Raw genomic sequence first — 20,457 nt, forward strand, 5'->3', positions numbered from 1 at the left:
ATATATGTCATGTAGATTGAGTAAACAAAATCACATTTGATGCAGATGTTTCGTGTGCTTGAGTTCTTGAGAATCAGGGATTCCAAAAACACGTTGCTATGGAAACAGGTGTGGAGATTTTCCCATTGGAATTATTTTCAATGTGTAACGTTGTTCCTCAGTGCAGCATTGCGATGTCATCACTTACAATGTGAAAAACATATATGAAAACTGAAGTGGGGCAAGTGTGTGAATATATGAGCAAAATGAGGTCATTTTATATGTGCGTATTCAAGTGTGAGACAAAACGAGAACTTGGAAATGCAGTTATGTAAAATGCACACAACAAGGAACATTATAGGACTGTGGTGGCTACACAAGGTTTGTGAAGTTATCTGCATATGTACACACAGCATTGTGCCTGTATACTTTTTTATGTTCTGTCAGCATGTTTTTTGCAAATGTTGGTTGTATACATCACCGCTGGTCAAAATATGATTGCACTGAACAGTAAACATATGTGTTAATGTGTCTATGCATGTATGGATCTGACATCCTGTGTGTAGGTGTCGTGATTAATTGTATATGGAATAATTAACTATTATTATGTATGTATATATAGTGTCTATGTGTGTAAGAATATGTACACGTGTTTGGATGTGTATTAAAGTGGGTACAGCATGCTTGCACCAGTGTGTGTGTGTGTGTGTGTGTGTGTGTAAGGCACTCAGGACAGCTCGCTCACACTCACAGGCATTGCCATGCCAGGTCTCAGGTACGGCACAGCATGGACGGCTTTAGAGAAGTCTGGAGTCAGCACTCGCCCGTTCTCTCCTGTATTGCCCGTTATAGACAACCTGGCCTTACTGCGCATAGCATCTGTGAACGTCATCTGTTACCAAACACACACCCACACAAACAGAATGTAGAAATGCACAGCGATTCACACCCAAATTCACACACATGGAGACAGAAAGAGAAAAAACAAAAACATTTGTTAATGTTTTACAGTGCATATATTTTTAGAAATACAGATTATATTATATATACATATTTAACATCTGTACATAACTGTAGATGTTTATGAAGAGCAGATTGGGTGGAGAATGATTGATAGCTAATGGGTCTCGCTCAAAGATGTCGGAGCTTTATATCAAAAGCAAGTGATGCAGCCAATCCACAAACAACCACAATGATGATAAACAAGCGGAAAATTATGTCAAATTCATTTCTCTAGGAACCATACATCTTTTATTTCCAGTCATACATTTTATTCTCCCTCTGTTCATCCTTTGTTTACCTTTACCTCATTTCTTTAATCTTCAATCTTGATCACATAAGATGTGCGTGTAGTCACAATTTAAAAAAACTGTACAGTCAAGCAACTGCTTGTGTGATGCTGTATTTTTAAAGAGGTCCCATCATGAAAAAAAATAGTTTTTCATCTTTTGATATATGAAACTATGTGAAGTTTGAAAACTGAAAACTTCCTTGTAAATCTGTCGCAGTGTAATGTAGACTTTGCAAAAAGGCTGTTATGAATGATGGGCATTTTTGTTTTTCACAAACATTTTTTCGTAAAATAACATACTGAATCAGTCACAGTAAGACCAGAAACATTCTTTAATTAAACAGGGTCCATTTAGATTTTATGTTGGAAAAAAGGCCCCATTTAATTCTCAGAGAGTCAGAAAGAGAGACGGAAAACTAAATTACGGGCTGAAATTAAAGGGATAGTTCACCCAACTATGATATCACCCAAATTTTGATACGACCCCTTTAAATCTTTGACAAATGCATGTCAGCGTGATGCCTGAAGAATCGTGCAGTGGCGATGAAGCATTTGGCATACGATAAAAAAATGACAAAAAAGCAGTGAACAAACGACCAAAATAAAGCCTCTGCCGTTCCTACCCCACTAGATCTTAACACTCTCCAGCCCATAAACGTTGTACCCTTCCTTATAAGTAGCAAAATTCTGAGAATTCTGCGAGGAAGAGGAGGGATTTAGAGTCTGAGTCTTGGCAACCTTCATGCGTTTGGCCTCCGCGCGAGACTTGTAGCAGAACTCCACCAGAGCGACCAGCATGGCCAACCCGAGGCCACCCACCAGGATGTAGAAGACGCCCGCAACATTACTCAGGCTGAGGGCGCTAGTCTTCTCCTGCAAGGGGTTGAAGATCAAAAGTCAAAGATAAGGGAGAGAAAGGATGACAGTATGCCAATACTACTGATTATCACTGTATATTTGACAGACTACGACTGTAAAGGTAATTGCGCTACAAAAACAGTACAGTATTAAGTGTGTATATGTGAGTGTCTAGTAACAGTAAAATACATAGACGGCTACAAAAGTACAACAGGACAATACGGTGCAGTGTGTGCACATAAAGAAGGAAAAAAGACGCCACCTACAGAATTGCAATTAAAGACAGCTGAAGTAAAAGGCAAATATACAAACAACATTTACAGCATTGGTGAGGGAGAAGGAGAGACCGCATGGCAAAGAGAAAGAGAGATAGGAGGGAGAAAGAGAGAGTGTAAGAAAGATAAAAAATAAAATGGAACAGGACAAGTTTTCAATAAAGCACATAGAAATACAAAGGAGCACAAGGAAATTCTGAGCCTATACACAGGAATGAGTATGCGTGTTTGTGCATGAGAGAAATGTGGATCAAGTACGCATTTATATGTATATAAAATGTGTCTTGGCTATGTGTCTCTCACATGCATTACTTTGTGTTTATATCACATCCCTGTTTGTATAGGCATCATTGATTATATACACAGGTCAGGTTCTGATTCATGCGGTGGTAAATCTGTGTAGGGACTTGCTTTCAAACACACACACACACACACACACACACACACACAATCACTATAGGCTGTATTTCTTTTTTGCACAAGCTTCCTTTCGTATCGCTCTCATACAGTTTTCTTCTCGAACACACACACATACACACACACACACACACACAGTCTGCTGATGCTTGGGATCGCCCAAACTGAGACAGTGTTTTCACAAGTTTTCATGCGGACACACATACACATTCTAGCCCTGCCAGACACACACACACACACACACACACTCACGCTCCCTGCAGTGACTGACCTTACTTCCAGAGTCCGTGGCTCCACATTCTCCCTTATCGTACCACCATTTGTTTTTCAGCTTGTCTAAGATGCCTTGCTCACTGAGTTTCAATACTGCAAGGTTGGTTGGCGTTCTTCGCGTATGGGAAATAACATAAATAACATTACCAATGTTATTTTATGTTATTGTCAGTAACATTTGCACTCGCTAACAGCGCTGGTAATGATTCAGCCCTGAGCGTGGTGGCGATCGGCAGTCTGCGCTCCATTTGGCAGTCGGCAAACGCGGCTTTGCCGTGCCAGATGTGCACAGACTCATCGCCGCGAGCAGGAAGCAGAAACAGAGCCCGCCAATGAGCCGTGTACCTCTGGGAATGTCTTTTTTTAGGTAGTCTAGATTTCTTTTTGGAGCAGATGTGTCTTTCTGAAAGCTCTAGTTGACCAACCGATGGCATATTCAAATTTGTAGGTGCCTCAGCTTGTTTCCTGGGACCACTGGTAGTGCTTCCTGCTCATTTGCATTTTGTTCGTTTCATTTTTTTACCCATAAGTCCCAAGCACGGGTCTGACCTTTGACTCCCCGCCTCCGCTGCCGCACTCTCCTTTGTCGTACCACCATTTGTTTTTCAATTTATCCAGAAGCCCCTGCTCGTTCAGTTTTAGCACTGCAAGGTTTACCGCGTTTCTTAAACAAACGATAAAACATACTTGTCAGACAGCATGAGGGGGCGGGGCTGCAATGGGCCACGCCCCCCATAAGTTGCATAGAATGAATGGAACATTGGGTTAGACAATCCATCAATCAATCAATCAAATCAACCAACCAATCAAAATGACGTTAAACGACCCATTAAAATCAAAGGTGGTCGAGCTTTAAGAGTTCTTTTTAAACTCAAACTCTTGAGGCAGGAGGCTAGAACAGAGGAGGATCAGCAATAGTATCAGTTATTTCACAATCGCACATACAGATCCTCAAATCAGTAAGCAGAAAACACTTTAAGCGTTGAGGCAAACAAATCTGGTTAGAAGTATCAAGAGTGACAGCATGCATAGTTCAAACAGTGCATCATCAAATGCATTCATATTCAAGTTACTGTGTTTTCAGTCTCTGAATCATTCAAAATACAAGTGCCCAATCACATGCATTGATTCATTACTCATTATCAATAAATAGCTTTTGTCATAACACAGTCTGGTTGCAAGAGGCCATTGCTTCAGTCATTAAAAACAGACATGCATTCAATAAAACAGATACTAGTGGCAAACATGAGTAGAATGGATCATACTAACCACAAAACAAGCGTTTTAGAACTTTGGTAGTAAGTGTATAGCTTCAGTTTTTCATTACTACACTATGCTTTGCTTAAAGAGGGTAGAAAGCTATTTGTGAGCAGAAGTAGTTTAACGTTTGCCAATGTTTGCTTCATTGAACACATGGCAGTTGATTATCAGCAAAACAGGTGAAAAAAAGGCTTCAGAACTTGTAGACTACTGGATAAAGCACATCTGAAACCTTCAAGAGTAGACCTGTTAATTCTTGGAAAAGAGTCACGTGAACTAATCTATTATGTTTAGGGCTGTCAAAATTGGAACGATAACAAGCAATTAATTAAATTGTCTAATGCCATTAACACATTTTTCACTTACCAGCAAACCTGAACCAACAAAATTATTGACACGGAGAGAGCGTTTCAACTTAATCGCCATTCCCATTACTCATTTTAGAGATCCACCAATAATCGGTTTTACCGATATTTTTTCCAATATGTTTTTCCAATATATGGGTTTTGCAATTCGTATCCACTGATAAATGAAGGGAGCTTTTCAGTAGGAACAATTTATGAGTGGAATTCCAAAAAATAACTGCTTACAGCATTGTTAGTTATCAAGCTCAACAAGTATAAAATATCACATTTAAGATTTAGTCCATAAAGTATGTGAAAACTGTTACATTATTTAATTATTGCAAATGCACATATAGCAACGGATTACCAAACTCTATACTTACAACTTCTTAAAAAAGGAATTGAATGCATAAACGTGATTATGAAATTATGCGCAATCAAATATTTTCATCTGACAGCCCTAATAATTTTTATATAATCTTAATTCATTGTGCATTTTATTATGGCGCTCACTCACTTCCTATTAAAATCTTAAAACTTAACCTGTTATTAAGCTTATGTTAAAATAATTACCTATTTGTCTGAGACTACATTTTACTCCATTTTCTACGCCATCATTCACAGAGAGCAGTGGTTGCTAGGTAACCGGCTTGTCAGCTGTCAGCTGGGCTTTTTAAAGCCCTCACTATCGCTGCAGTTGCCTTGGTAACTCTCTACACTGCTGTTTTTGCTTACTTTACCGCTCATCCCTATACTCAGCACTGCTATTACCTAGTTTACCTCATTTTAAAGGGGGACCCCCGGCCTACATCAGGGTAGGTGGGATACTATAACAACATGGGCCATATTGTTATACTACTCCACCCACCTTAAAGCAGATCCCTTGGGTGTAGCGATGCCGTAGCCTTTAGAGTCAAGGTTTCCTCCGACCTTCATGGTGTCACAGGGCTTGCGTTGCTCGATGTATTCATTCATAGTGGACTCCAGAAGGTAAGCATATTTGCCTTTGGATTTTCGGACACGCAAAACACCTTCCACCGTGTTTTTAACAAACACAGAAGGCTCTGCACTCTTCATGTACTGCCACATCTTGTCAAAGAGAGCAATCTTAGATCTCTGGTTAAAGTGAAGACACAAAGATAGAGAGAAAAAAGGAGACATTTAGATTCGGGGTAGTGAGGACATGATGGTCAGCAATATTAACGTTTTCATTCTAGACATGAATATCAAGAATAGGCCTATGACATGTCATTTTATGCCTGCATCTAGTCATTTATTAAAATAAATTAAAAATGCAATTCAATTCAGCACCTCAATGATGAACAAGTGTTTAAAATCTAAATTAAAGTTAATTTTGATTTTATGGGGGATACAGTCAAAAAATATAATGAAAAAAAGGGCTTCATTAAAAATATAAAAATCTTAAAAGAAAAACTTTATTAAAGGAATAGTTCACCCAAAAATTTGCTTCAATTTACTCATCCTCATTCTTGTTTGTTCATCGTAACAGATTTGGAGAAATTTAGCATTGCATCACTTGCTCACCAAGGGATCCACTGCAGTGAATGGGTGCCGTCAGAATGAGAGTCTAATTATGGACTTGTATTTTGGCCATAAGCGACAGTTCAAAGTTAAAACACCTTTATGATGGATTTGTTTCTTACAAACATGCAGATTTTCACTGAACAAGATGTTAACTAATGGACTTGAGAGATGTGGATTATTGTGATGTTTTTGTCAGCTGTTTGGACTCTCATTCTGACGGCACCCATTCACTGCAGAGGATCCATTGCTGAGCAAGTGATGCAATGCTACATTTCACCAAATCTGTTTTGATGAAGAAACAAACTCATCTACATCTTGGACGGCCTGAGTACATTTTTTTTTTTAGCAAATTTTCATTTTTGGGTGATCTATTCCCTTATGTGCACTGACATAATATTCATTATTATTTCATAGAAAAACACAGTGGCACAGTTTTTCTAAAATATTATAAATATTTGAAAAACATTTGTATGCCAAATCAAAGTCAAACAAAATGCAGAAACATTCCGGACTGAGAACCCTCCTGACCATTTATCAAGGTCAATAAGTCTTAAAATATCAGATAATTTGATCTTTCCATGACACGACAAGGTTAGTTCAAACTCTGCAAAAAATGTATCTAAAAACATTTAAAACTATCTAAAAACATTTTTGAAACTAATTATGTGTACACTCATATGCATGGTATTTATTTAAGGTCCAAGGAAAATATGTTAATGTTTTATTTTATTTTTTTATTGATGGACCACACTGGTCCACTCACCCTAAAGAACTCTTTGGTGGAGCCTGCATCCAATGTCCCATACGCAATATCAGTCTGTTTGGCCAGGTCTTCAGCACTCTCGATAGGTGACACCATCCTCTCCACAGTGAGAAAGGCAGCCAGGTTAGCCGTGTAGGAGGAGATGATGATGAGGGTGAAAAACCACCACACACCACCAACTATACGGCCAGACAACGACCTACACACAGCAAACACAGTCAGCCACACACAAACACCAACATGCTCCACCCACAGAACCAGCATGTTCTTACTGTAATATCCAAAAGAAAGAAAAGAAACCCTTTCACTTTGGAGAAAATGGGGAATATGCAGCCGAAACACGGTACCACTCCAAGAGGGCTAGAAACGGTGACCTTGTGCATCTTACTGTTCCCAACCGGGTGAGTGCATGTTCACAGAAGAAATGTTCAACCAAAGTTTAAACCACAACTTTGATAAAACATTTCTCATCCTGTGTTGGCTCTTTCTTCTTACCCTCGGAACACTGAAGTTGGGAATTGCACTGTATATAACACTATTTTCAATGGAAATGGATATGAAGCCAGAGCTGCAGGAGCGTGAACATACACAAACCACGGCAACGGAGGGAAAACTGTCGATGTACTAAGCCGAAAGCACACCCCACACGCTAGCCAGCTAGCATTAGCGCCCACTGCACGCACCAACCTTGGTGAAATATCGCATCCCTGCTGCATAAAAGCGCCCAGAGAAAACCACAGACTATTAAAGATTCCAAATTCGTTCGTAGACTCGCTAGGGCCCAGCTGCCCATCCTCAAACTCCTCAGTGTGCCACTCGTAAGGGCTGAAGCGGCTAACAAGGAAGAGCACGACGCTAACTCCGATGTAGGCGAATACAATGCACATCCAGATCTCGTAGGCCAACGGGTCCAGGAAAGAGAAGACACCCGGCTTGGATTTCTGTGGTTTCTTGATCATAATGGATATGCCCAGACTCATGAAAGGTTTCGAGAAGTCAATCACCTCCTCTCTAACCAGAGTGATGGTAAGAGGAGCTACAGCTATGTCTGCTTTCTGTCAACAGTGAAAAGAAGAGGAATTAGGTGAATGACACACATAGGCCTATAGGAAATGTATGATGAAACTCCTAAGTTGCTGTTTATTAATAGATAGTAAGGTAATTGTTAAGTTTGGGTATGGGGTTGGATTAAGGGATCTAGAATGTGATCGTGCCGAATAAGTCATTAATATGTGCTTTATAAGTACTAATAAACTGCCAATATGCAAGTAATATGCATGCTAATAAACAACTAGTCAATAGTGAGAATTGGTCCCTAAACTAAAGTGTTACCGTGCACTCTTGTGCGAGTGAGTCTATGTTTTACTTCTCACCCCATACACCAGTTCTCCAACCATGCCATTCCAGATTTTGGTCTCAGCATCTCGTGCACCGTATTTTCCGTCTGCCACAATCCTCAGCTGATACTTAAACCCACAATGCTTCGCAATCTCGGCGGCTAGGTCCACACAGTATCCCTCATATCGTTCATTATCAGTGAATAACTCTGAATTCTTTTTCAGCATTACATACGGTGCCTCCTACAACAAACATGCAGGGAGAAAAATATGTTGACATTATCTTCGAATGAAGGTGATTTCAATTGCTCTTGATGTGAAATATCATGGAATATCTCTTACCAGGATTGTTGTCACAACAACTGTTTTATTCTCCATCCCCATGGTGTCGTTGGGGAAAAGGTCCGATTTTGTCACGGCCATTTTGTCCATCTCATTCCAGTAACCAATCTGAGAGAAAGTACACACTTTTGTTGAGAACACAAAACATAAATAATCAAGTATTTACTTTAACAAGTGCTAAAAGTTGGGGTTAGGAATCAAGAACCTTACCGAGAACCATTCTTTTAGACAAGTTAAAGGGTGCTCGCGTACGACAGAGAGCGGAAGATAGAGATTATGGTTTCTAAAGTTTTTAAAATAGATTTTTTTCTTACACAAACACATTGATTCACTTCAGAAGGCTTTTTATTAACCCCCCGGAGCAGTGTGGAGCACTTTTTATGATGGATGGATGCACTTTATTGGACTTCAAAATCTCAACAGCTTGTATTCGTCTGAAAGAAGGAAGTCATATACACCTAGGATGGCTTGAGGGTGAGTAAATCATGAGGTAATTTAGATTTTTGGGTGAGCTATCCCTTTAAGGGCTCTTTAAGTTGGGGTTAGGAATCAAGAACCTTACCGAGAACCATTCTTTTAGACAAGTTAAAGGGTGCTCGCGTACGACAGAGAGCGGAAGATAGAGATTATGGTTTCTAAAGTTTTAAAAATAGATTTTTTTCTTACACAAACACATTGATTCACTTCAGAAGGCTTTTTATTTACCCCCCGGAGCAGTGTGGAGCACTTTTTATGATGGATGGATGCACTTTATTGGACTTCAAAATCTCAACAGCTTGTATTCGTCTGAAAGAAGGAAGTCATATACACCTAGGATGGCTTGAGGGTGAGTAAATCATGGGGTAATTTAGATTTTTGGGTGAGCTATCCCTTTAAGGGCTCTTTAATGTATTTTTTTCCTAAATGTGAATGGAACACTGTACTATAATACTCTGACAGTGTTTCCTATATCACTATTCAGCAGTGGTGCTGTGGTACGACTGAATCAACAGTGCCAAGGAAAAATAAATTATGTTTGAGCTGGGCTGACTGCTTGCAGACTTGAATGTGATGAAAGAGAAACATGATGAAAGAGACTGTGTGCAGTAAAATAAGAATAAATTGTCAACACACATTTATATTGCGTTGCACCCACTGGCTGCACAAACATCCTTCACAATCAATGCTGTTCATTAATTACGTTTATGAACTGGTCCTTTGTAATGAAGTACAAAGACTAAAGAATCATTCCCAAACTCATGCTCATCATTTATAAAAGTCCACACAACCCTCACCCTTTATGTATTAATTAATAACTATCCAGTATTTTATGAAAGCATATTTTTTATTAAGCTTTCAGCTTCCAATGAAAGTGTAGTACTTTCAGATCGGTTAAACACTTTATATCAGTTTATATCTAGTTAGCTAGTAGTTATCTAGTTATCTAGTATCTTGTTCTGGGTCAGTAAGACTGTTTAACGTTTACAAGACAAATCTGTTTTTTAATAAAACTACAGTAAAAAAACAGTAATATTGTAAAATATTCTAACAAAGTAGAACAACAGTATATATTTTAAAATGTAATTAATTCCTGCAAAGGCAAAGCTTAATTTCAGCAGCCATTACTCCAGTCTTCAGTGTCACATAATAGTTCAGAAATTATACTATTATGCTAATATCTCAAGAAACACTGCTGCTCAACAAACATTTGTTATTATTATGAATGTTGAGTAGAAAGCTCAAAAGAACAGTGTTTCTTTGAAATAGAAGCTTTTTGTAACAATGTTAAAAGTCTTTACTGTCACTTTTTATCAATTTAATGTGTTCTTGCTGAATAAATTACTTACTTACCCCAACATTTTTTATTGGTAGTGTAGGTAAAGATACACTGGGTTTAGTTCAAATAAATGGTAGTTTGACAAAAAAAAAAAAAAAAAAAAAAAAAAATTTAAATATGTAATCAAGGAAGTGTTCATTTTTAGTTATTATATAATTAGAACTAATTTTAGGGCAGGGTGCAATAATCATTATTTGGTATCATTAAGTGATAATGAAATCAGACTCTCTGGTAAGAATTTTTACTCTTCCCATCCCAAATACACATACTAAAGTTCATGAAAAATGCAGAGCTCTAGATGCACACTGTGTTACCTTAACAGGGCCACTGTTTTTCAGCTCCATGACATTGACTGTGTAATTCACTCGTCTGCCATACTGATCGAATTGAATATTTCCTGTCAATCCATCCACACGCACCTGAGCAAACACATGCACAGATGTTAAATGTTATAAAGTTCTCACACACAGACAACAGGCACTGATAATGTGTTGGCAGTGCGGACCTGTTTGAGAGCACGCTCTATCTCCAACCCCTGAGCCCACGGCACCGCGGGATTGGCCAGGCAGTCTCCGTTGTTGCCACGGCGACTGATGTCAATCCGTTGTTTATGCAGAAAGCGGAATGCCTCGGTCATTACTTGCACAGCATCATATGTGAGAGCGGAAGTGTACTGCAAGGGAAAGAAATACAAAGACCATAAAAATGTCTTTTTTGGTGTTTTATGATAGATAAAAACCTCCATAACAAATAGAGACCATAACTATGTTCAAAATGCTGTCAGCTGCATTTTTATTTCAGCATCATTTAAATATTTGCACTCTTTCACCCTGATTCTGCTGTCTGCTCCAGGGTACTCCTTCTCCTCCAGTGCCTCCCAGCGCTGGTCAAATTTAGCAACAAGCGGGTCATCAAAGTCCACTATCTGAAATCCAGATACATTCGCTCCTCCATACTGAATCTTGGATAAATCTCCATCCACAAAGCCCTGAAACACACACACACTTTTTAATAACATAATTCATGCTACACAAAACTGTATGCTATTGTATTGTTAGTATCACAAACAAAAATGCTAAATTACTCATTCTCCCACACACAACATACACACACATTCCGATCACATGCACTACGAAATGCATATAGACAATCATTAGAATCTCCAACACTATAAAATTCCTTAAAAAAAAGAAAATGTTCACACAAAAATGGGAATTCTGTCATTATTCACTCACCATACACCATATGACCTTCTTTCATCCATATAAACCAAAAGAGATGCTTGGCAGTATGTCCAAGTTGCTCTTTTCCACACAACAAAAGCAATTAGGGATTATCTTTTTAGTAAATTATATCTTAAAGGGATAGTTCACCCAAAAATGAAAATTCTGTCATTCATTACTCACCCTCATGTCATTTCAAACCCGTAAGACCTTCGTTCATCTTCGGAACACAAATTAAGATATTTTTGATGGAATCTGAGAGCTGTCTGACCCTGCATAGACAGCAATGAGTGCCGTGAAAACTGAAATAAAAATGAAAATGCTAGGAATAAAGTTGTAAAAAAAGTCATAATATTGTGTAAACAAATTAGAAATATTTAAAGAAAAAGAATCACATTATTAAAAGAAATGCTGTGATTATAACAGTAGGAATAGGCCTGCCTCAGTGAGCTTCTGCAATGCAGGAAACGGATGTGTAGGATTTAGTTAAACCTTACATATACAGGATAGGATTTACCAACAAAGCAGTTCTTGGTTTTCTGGCACATCAGCACTGGTTTATCAATAGTATCCGGACACTGCAGCGGTTATGTAAGAAAATGAATTTATTCAAGAGAAAAATTTTGACAAACATTCAGGAAATTGCCTCTTGCAATCTGAAACCGCAACCAGTGGTTGACACCACTCTGATGCTCTTTTACTTACGACTTAATTATCATAGCTAATATCATGCCATTAATTTCATAATGATACAACTTGATTCTCATCATTTTGACTTTATTCTCAAAACATTACAACTTCATTTTTGAAATGTGATTATTCTGGCAAAAGGCCAATTATTTAAGGTTTTTTTTGTGGCACTAAAAAGTGCAAAGCTTTAGAAGACTTGGAATATAAGCCATATCAGCCACCTTTCTGGTGCTTTTTAAACTTTTGGAAGCTTTACAACTCTTGGTCACTGTATAAATTCGTTGTATGGAAAAAAATCCTAATTCAAATTTTTTTCTCCATGGAACAAAGATTGCCATATGTATTTGGTACAAAAAGAGGGTGAGTAAATAATGACAAAATGATTCTTTTTGGATGAACCGTTTCTTTAACTGAAACTCGATCGTTGTCGACTTACAAAATTCGCAATGATGTAATGATATCCTTTCACATGTCGGCCGATCGTAATCACCTGAGGAGAAGCAGGCAAAAAACGTCATTCACAAGAGAGATTTAATTCAAGCGTCACATAATAAATGTTAAAGGTGTACGCAGTATATCATTCTTTAACTACATTCCTGACCTTACACGTGTGCTGTAATGTGTTTTTAGTACGTCATTCACCTGCTCCATAATGTCCTTGACTTTGTCCTGTTCACAGTCTAAAATGACTCTCCTCTCTTTCTTGTTCTCCAGGTCCTGAAAGAGGGAGCGATATGCCTCGTCTTTCCACTCATCCTTCAGGTTTCCGACGTTTATGGCTGTTACCTGCCATTTCCTCTCTGCCGCTGTGTCCAGCACTGCCTGCAGGGTAGACAGACCTACATAGAGAGAGACACACAGCAGCGTGCATGTGAGTGCTTCACATCAAATGTCTGCATCAAATTTTTCATAAATCTGCTCAAGCTTTAATTACCTTCCTAAAGTGTAATTGCTTTAAACCCCCACGTCTACTAGCTTCACTGTGTCTTTTTAAATGAGATTCAATCTCAATTACGGCCACTCTCTGTTTTAACCACTGTTCTACTTTAATCAACCACTATTCCATAATTACACCCAGAGACCTTGATATCAGGAGTATTTTTTATTGGTCTTGTAGGCCCCTTGGGACACTTTTTCTCCTTCATTTATAATTTCTCCTCCTCGCTCTCTTTATTTCAGCGTTCTCGCTTTTGGTCATCTGCCCTTTCATAGTCCTCTTCTCTTAAGCCTCCCTCCTTACTGCACATCTCTCCCTCCTCTCCCTCTCTCGGTTGATTTCATATCTAGGTCTTGGGGGAGAGATTTATTTTGCCGCCTCAAACCAGCGATGCAGCACATAACGGACACTCCAGTCAACATTCAGAAAGCATTCAGCTAACATAGTCGCAATAACTGAAATTCTGAGACTGCCAAAAAAATGTTAGGTAAGAGCTTACAGAAAATGTCCAAGACTGAGTTACTATATTGTGATGTTTTTTAGCCTTTTTACAATACTTGTTACATTGACATATTTATGTATTCCTTTTTATTTGATTATTTAAAAAATATATTTTTCCAATTAGAAGAATCATCATTTTGACTAAACAGACATTGTAGAGTTGATTCAAAACCTGAACATTTAAAAATGACTATTAACTAACTATTAACCATGACTTGTGCCTCAATAAACTCCTAAGTTGCTGCTTACTAATAGTTAGTAAGGTAGTTGTTAAGTTTAGGTATGGAGTAGGATTAGGGGATCTAAAATATGATCATGCAGAACAAAGCATTAATATCTGCTTTATAAGTACTAATGAACTGCCAATTTGATAGTAATATGCATGCTAATAAGCAACTAGTTAATAGTGAGAATTGGTCCTTAAAGTAAAGTGTTAACAATGATTTCTAGGTTTTGAAAACTCATGGAAAATTTTTCTTGCTTTGCTTTAAAATATCTTTTTGGATAGAAACTGCTCTTCATGAGTGCAATACCAATAAAATAATAATAAAATCCAGTAGTAATAATAATAATTATCCAGTAATAATAATTATTAACAACTGGAAAAGTCATGAAAATTCACTGGTCAAAAGATGTGGGAAACATTTGAATTAATATAGGAAAAATGCCACACACAGAGTTTCATAACCATTTTTGAATCACAATCCCCCCCAAAAAAATCAAGCTTTATATCAATTCACTGAAACGCACAGACACATTGGAAAAATTGGCACTCTCATACTGAGACAAGAAAGGATTGTGAAACAAGTCATGAGGAAACTTAATGGCCAAATAAAAATGAGAGCATTGACGATGTTACTTCAATTCATATATTCAATATATTGCCCAGCTGTAATGTAATTATGCAATAAACAATAACACTGTGTCCTAACCAGCTGTGACTATGACAAGTGACTAGAGAATCTTGTCATTTGCTTTGTTTCTATTTTTGTGTTATCATATTTCACATAACAGTGCATTACAAATTAAATATTATCTGACTGGCAATGACTGTATCATGATGCACAGCAGTTTTACATTCAGTTTGGACAAATAAATTGCTTGTCAAGAGAAACTAGTCTAAATAAATAAATGACAGATGAAACTGCAATTAAATAAGTAAAAGATCTATAAAGAGAGAGAGAGAGAGAGAGAGAGAGTGACTGTAAAGTGCTTATCTGTAAGCACTCCCAACTCACATGTTCTTTCTCTAAGAGGCATTTCACCACAAAGTAATAGGACTATTGATTGAATTCTCTAGTGTATGTGTGTTTAAGTGTGTGTGCAAGCAGCTCTGACAGAGCCTTGGCTGAGAAAAAAAAGATAAAGAATGCATACATTTCTCAAAAGACAGATAGAGAGTGTTTACCTCTGTCGCTGTCATACAGATAGGCAAACTTCTCCCACTTGTAATACTCAACCAGACTGATGAGAGGCCCTTTGATATCAGGCCTCATCTGCAGAACAAACTGGTTAAGTCCATCAGCTGGAAAACTGGGCGTGATGAAGGACACGTGCAGCGTCTCGCAGAATGACGTGATGGTGTTCACCGACTTCTTATCGTAGAAGCCAAAGATGGCATACACTCCTCTAGAAAACTGTGAGCAAACTGAAAAAAAAAGTAAAACAGTAATATACAGTAACTAAATGTTATAAGATAACAAGATATTACATTTCTGGTTGATACCAATAATTGCCCGATATCAAAATTTAAACCTTTTTTTTTTTGTCTACAAGAAAAATGGATATTCATTTTCAGATTAACGGTGTAATTAAATTATTTATATTTTTGTAAATTAAAATTGAGTTTGACATTTTGATTAAAACTTCCGAAAAAAATGAAAATGAAACATATGCATTGATAAATCATTTCACAATACAATTAATGCATTTAGAAAAGTCATAACATGAAATTTCATTTCATCCCGACTTTAAGTGAGCATTAGATGATTCCAATGGTAATCTAAATGCAAAAATGGAGGAAATTAGCACTCCCAATTAAATATACAGTGTCACAATAAAAAAAAAATACAGATAATTTATAAAAACAAATACTTTGAAATGGTTTGCAGTTTTATTTTTACTGTATATTCAAAGCAAAAATTGTATATAACTATCTTACATTAGAAATAACCATGTGAGAGTGAGTTAAAAACAAATGAATGCTTCTGCACAAATAAAAGGTACTTCTCAGTTGATTATTAGCTCTTTTTACTTATCTTTTTACAGATCTTAACAGAGCAAACAAAAGACAATTATTCATAACAAATGAATTGAAGGGGGAACATCTGAAGTCATAGAAAAAAAAATTTCAAATCATTGCAATATGTCAACATTATTTTGCAACCAATACGTCATGTTAAACCCTTTGATACGTTCTCTATTTTCACATTACTCAATGCTTCTTTGTTGCAGTCCTGCCCACTAATAGCCATGCAAATATATAACAAATATACACACTAACTCAAACCACTGCCAACAACCTAAAGTATTTAGTCTCGAGTCTCTTATTTTGACAGAAGCCACTAAATGATCTACACTCTAACCAATAAGACAGAAATCAATTGGAGAATAAAGTGTGTTTGCAAAGTTGGACTAATAGATCTACAGTATATAATGAGATTGAGGCTTCGTCCAGCATGTATACATATACTTGAAATATTGCCCCCTAATAGAAAAGTTAAACTCTGACTCTGGTATAATTAGTCATTAAATACTGACCAGTAATCTGAATATTAAGACACACACACACACACACATAGGTTACATATACTGTTTTTTTTTTTTATGTGTTCTTCTTTGCGTATGTAATTCCATGTGCATATTTACAGTATGTGTGCTCATCGAACTATGAAACATATTCATAATCCATGCTGCAACTTGTGCTCACACAGAGGGAAAGCTAAATATGAGACTTTGATCAGCAGTCACACGGAACAGTAGAGAGAGCCTGCTGCTCCTGCTGCTGAGTCTGAGCTGGCACTGCCACACATCAGGGCTTATGGGATATGGCTGTGTGCGAATGGGGTCGCACACATACATGCTCTGGGGATTCATTTGTGTGGCAATTGCTCTAGCTGTCTAAACGTGTTGTCAGTACAGTAGGGAATTGCAGTATGGCAGTTTGTATGTCATACTCATACTGGGAATCGTGACCAGAAAACAATGTTCTTCCAGCATATTCTTCCAGTATAATCAAAGTGGGGATACTAAATGATAAGTAATAACAAATATTTCTAACAAACGTATGGTCGTTCTACACTCTAAAAGAGCAGGTTCTTTAAAGGGGTCATATGATGCGATTTCAATTTTTCCTTTCTCTTTGAAGTGTTACAAGCTCTTGGTGCATAAAGAAGATCTGTAAACCACTTTAAAGTGCCCCTATTATGGGTAATGAAAGGTTCATATTTTGGTTTTGGGAGTCCCCAACAACAGGTTGACATGCATACAAGGTCAAAAAACACTTTCATTGTCTTATAATATGTATTTATTTTTATCTTACTTGCTCAACGACTCCCAAACGATTCGTTTAATGATTAATTTTTCCAAACCCCTCCTTTAGTGACGCTAATCTGCGGTGATTGGTCCGATTGGTCTCATTTTCATTTCATCTCGCCTGTAATGCCTGATAAAGCAGTGTTTGTGAGCGCAGTGCTGCTTGGGGAAACCGTTATTTTTATCTCTCTCAAAGCTACACCTAAGAATGAATTTGCAGTTTCATTCAGACCAATGCGAAAAGACCAACGAGTGGGCGGGCAATATGCTAATGTTTCATGTTGACGTCAACATGAAGCGGCTTGGGATTCGTTTTAAGAATGACTCGTTTCAATGATTCAGAGTCGACTCTTTCTTTTGAGAGACAATAACTTTATACACGGTGCACTTTCAGATTTAAAACTTTGCAGGATGTTTTCATTCACTTAGAGCTGTGTTACACACTGCATGAAAGGTAATTTTCAAAAATCCATAATAGGGGCACTTTAAAGGTTCTTCACACATAGAGTAACAGTTATATTTGGAACCATATCGTCCTGAACAACCGTTTTATGCATAAATGATTATTTGTGCTAAAGTTCAGGTTTCTTTATTCCCACCTTCTCATTTTATTAATTCGTCAAAAAATCTTTTCAAAGCCATTTTATTATTGATTTTATTAAGCTCAAACTGTTTTTTAACAGAACGTGTAAATGTGACCATAATTCAGTTGAGGATACTTCTTAATGTTAATGTTAATGACAGAAATATTGAATCCATTGACTTTTTCCTTTTAATGCTGTGAAGGGCTCAAATACTATCCATTCAGAATGGCTACTTTTGGCCTTCATATACTTAACTGATTTTATTTAAACATGCAGAACAGATGCACTGTGACTTTTAAATCATTTGTGTATTTCTATTCAGACAGATGCCGTCACTGAGAAGTTAAGAAACACACACATAATGATGGACATTGAGACATAGAGGATTGTGATGCTATTTCACTGGAACTTAATTACATTTTTCTCTATTTTGTGTTTTATTTCTTTATGTATTTATTCATGTTCAGTTTCTTGATGTATTTACTGTTGTTCAATCTTGTTCGAGAACTGTCGTTTTCGTACGATTTCTCATGTCATAAAAAAATAAAAGTTCCTAACTGACACAACTTGCTGTCTGTTGTTGTTGTTTTATGGAAAACCTATACTATAGGCTACAAGGTATTATAAGACCAAGTAGACAGAGGGGCAAAATGCATAATATTAATAAATATTAGGAACATTTCCCAAGCCAGAGCATTCCTGCATTGCATGTTCTTGCATTCACACACATACCATAATGGGAACGTGACATCACAACATGACATCTTCTTATTTGTCTGTACACATATGCTGCCTTCAAGTGCACTTGGGAAACTCATACTTCAGATTTGGTCATTCGTTCTTACAATGGCACACATTCAAGTCAGAAAAACAACACAGAAGAGTCTAAACAAAACAAAATAATTATACTGTGAAAAATAAACCCAAATAACTACATCTGAATTCCATCATTTCCTAGTTTCCCACTTAAACTTCCCTTCATTCATGTGCTCAAAACTTATAATTACTCTGATCAAATATTACATCATCAGTAACTTTGTTTCATAATTTCATGAACTTGCACTATCAATGTACTATTACTGAACTAAACTGTATCAACGCTGAACTGACTTGAGCTGAATAATGACACTATTATCTTCTGTAGAGCTGCTTTATAGTTGAGTTCACTTCATAATTAATGAACTTTGCAACACTGTTACTGAACCAAATTTAATTAACAATCAACTAACAGCTGAAAAAAGGCACTATTGTCTTTTAGAGCTTTTAGAGCTATGATGGCACATCAATTATGTTGCACCATGTTGTGACATTGCACCCATGAACAAATATCTGCTCGTGTCACAACCCTTGATAACAGGCTCACCTCTTAATAACAATGACATTATGCCTTTTCGCCCACTACTTTCTTATAATCTCACTTTTGACTGATTGATGGCCTCATCTGTCCTCTTAACAACACACAATCATCTTTAACCTTCAAAAACATGTTTCCTCTGTAATGATCACGTCACATACACATTCCTCATTGAAATGTCGACTATGTTCTTCTGATTAACTAATGCTTTAAATGTACCCTGCTTTACTCTCTCTCTCTTTCTGTTCCTCAAGGTGATTGCAGATTGTTAGGAGTGAGGGACTGTCAGTAAAGGACAGAAAATACTCAGTCATTCGTTTTTCATCCTGTCTTCAGCACTAAATCCTCCACACCCCCTTCTGGACACACTGATGTGTATATCTTTAATATAGCGCACACACACACACACACACACACACACACACACTCACACCATCATCATACTGCCTTTAACATGCTGGTGGTTGACTGTGCATGTGAAAGAGACAGATTTAGATAGCAGAAGTGACTGATTCGGTGTGTTTTATGTATTTGTATTTCATAGATACATTGTAAATTGAATAGAACGATATTTTACATATATTTAAATGTTTATTTTTCACAGTATAAATTGGGTCCCTCACAAGAACATCATTATATTTGGGTGTCTGTGACATCAAAAAGTTTTAAAAACCCTCATTTAAATAATTGAAATGGGAAAAGCGTCATCTGAAAATTTTAATTCCGCTTAAAAATTTGGCGTCTGCAAGATTTTGAAAGTCTCTTATGCTCACCAAGGCTGTATTTATCTGGTCACAGTAAAAGAGTAAAGAGTAATATTGTTAAATTGTTTTGTATTTTAATATATTTTCAAATGTAATTTATTTCTATGATGGCAAAGCTGAATTTTCAGCATCATTACTCCAGTCTTCAGTGGCACATGATCCTTCAGAAATCATTCTAATATGTTGATTTGTTGCTCAAGAAACATTTTTGATTATTATCAAATTGAAAACGGCTGCACTGCATCGTATTTTTGTGCAAACCATGATACTAAAATTTTTTTTTTTTTGTTACATTTTTTTATTGCTACTTGTGATCAAATTATTGCATCCTGTAATTAATGCATCCCCCCCCCCAAAAAAAAAAAAAAAA

General features: G+C 37.0%; 1 protein-coding gene across 2 annotated transcripts in view; it reads right to left on the reverse strand.

The window, feature by feature from the left end:
• Nucleotides 1–20,457, reverse strand: part of LOC107750427 (glutamate receptor 2-like) — a 25,520-nt gene continuing 5,063 nt past the window's right edge. The window contains exons 3-16 of one of the 2 annotated variants that reach the window (XM_016565791.1): nucleotides 15,260–15,499; nucleotides 13,056–13,252; nucleotides 12,850–12,903; nucleotides 11,330–11,488; nucleotides 11,006–11,173; nucleotides 10,815–10,919; nucleotides 8,685–8,792; nucleotides 8,379–8,585; nucleotides 7,693–8,060; nucleotides 7,006–7,204; nucleotides 5,566–5,813; nucleotides 3,643–3,757; nucleotides 2,009–2,143; nucleotides 1–871 (exon numbers count right to left, since the gene is read on the reverse strand). In XM_016565791.1, the coding sequence (XP_016421277.1) occupies nucleotides 707–871; nucleotides 2,009–2,143; nucleotides 3,643–3,757; nucleotides 5,566–5,813; nucleotides 7,006–7,204; nucleotides 7,693–8,060; nucleotides 8,379–8,585; nucleotides 8,685–8,792; nucleotides 10,815–10,919; nucleotides 11,006–11,173; nucleotides 11,330–11,488; nucleotides 12,850–12,903; nucleotides 13,056–13,252; nucleotides 15,260–15,499 (2,468 nt within the window). In that variant the 3' untranslated portion in view covers nucleotides 1–706. Of the gene's footprint in view, nucleotides 872–1,893; nucleotides 2,144–3,642; nucleotides 3,758–5,565; nucleotides 5,814–7,005; nucleotides 7,205–7,692; nucleotides 8,061–8,378; nucleotides 8,586–8,684; nucleotides 8,793–10,814; nucleotides 10,920–11,005; nucleotides 11,174–11,329; nucleotides 11,489–12,849; nucleotides 12,904–13,055; nucleotides 13,253–15,259; nucleotides 15,500–20,457 lie in introns of both variants that reach the window. The other variant, XM_016565792.1, reaches the window with a different exon arrangement.

This window comes from Sinocyclocheilus rhinocerous, unplaced genomic scaffold (genome assembly GCF_001515625.1).
Source record: "Sinocyclocheilus rhinocerous isolate Xijiao unplaced genomic scaffold, SAMN03320098_v1.1 scaffold1, whole genome shotgun sequence".
NCBI classification, from domain to species: domain Eukaryota; kingdom Metazoa; phylum Chordata; class Actinopteri; order Cypriniformes; family Cyprinidae; genus Sinocyclocheilus; species Sinocyclocheilus rhinocerous.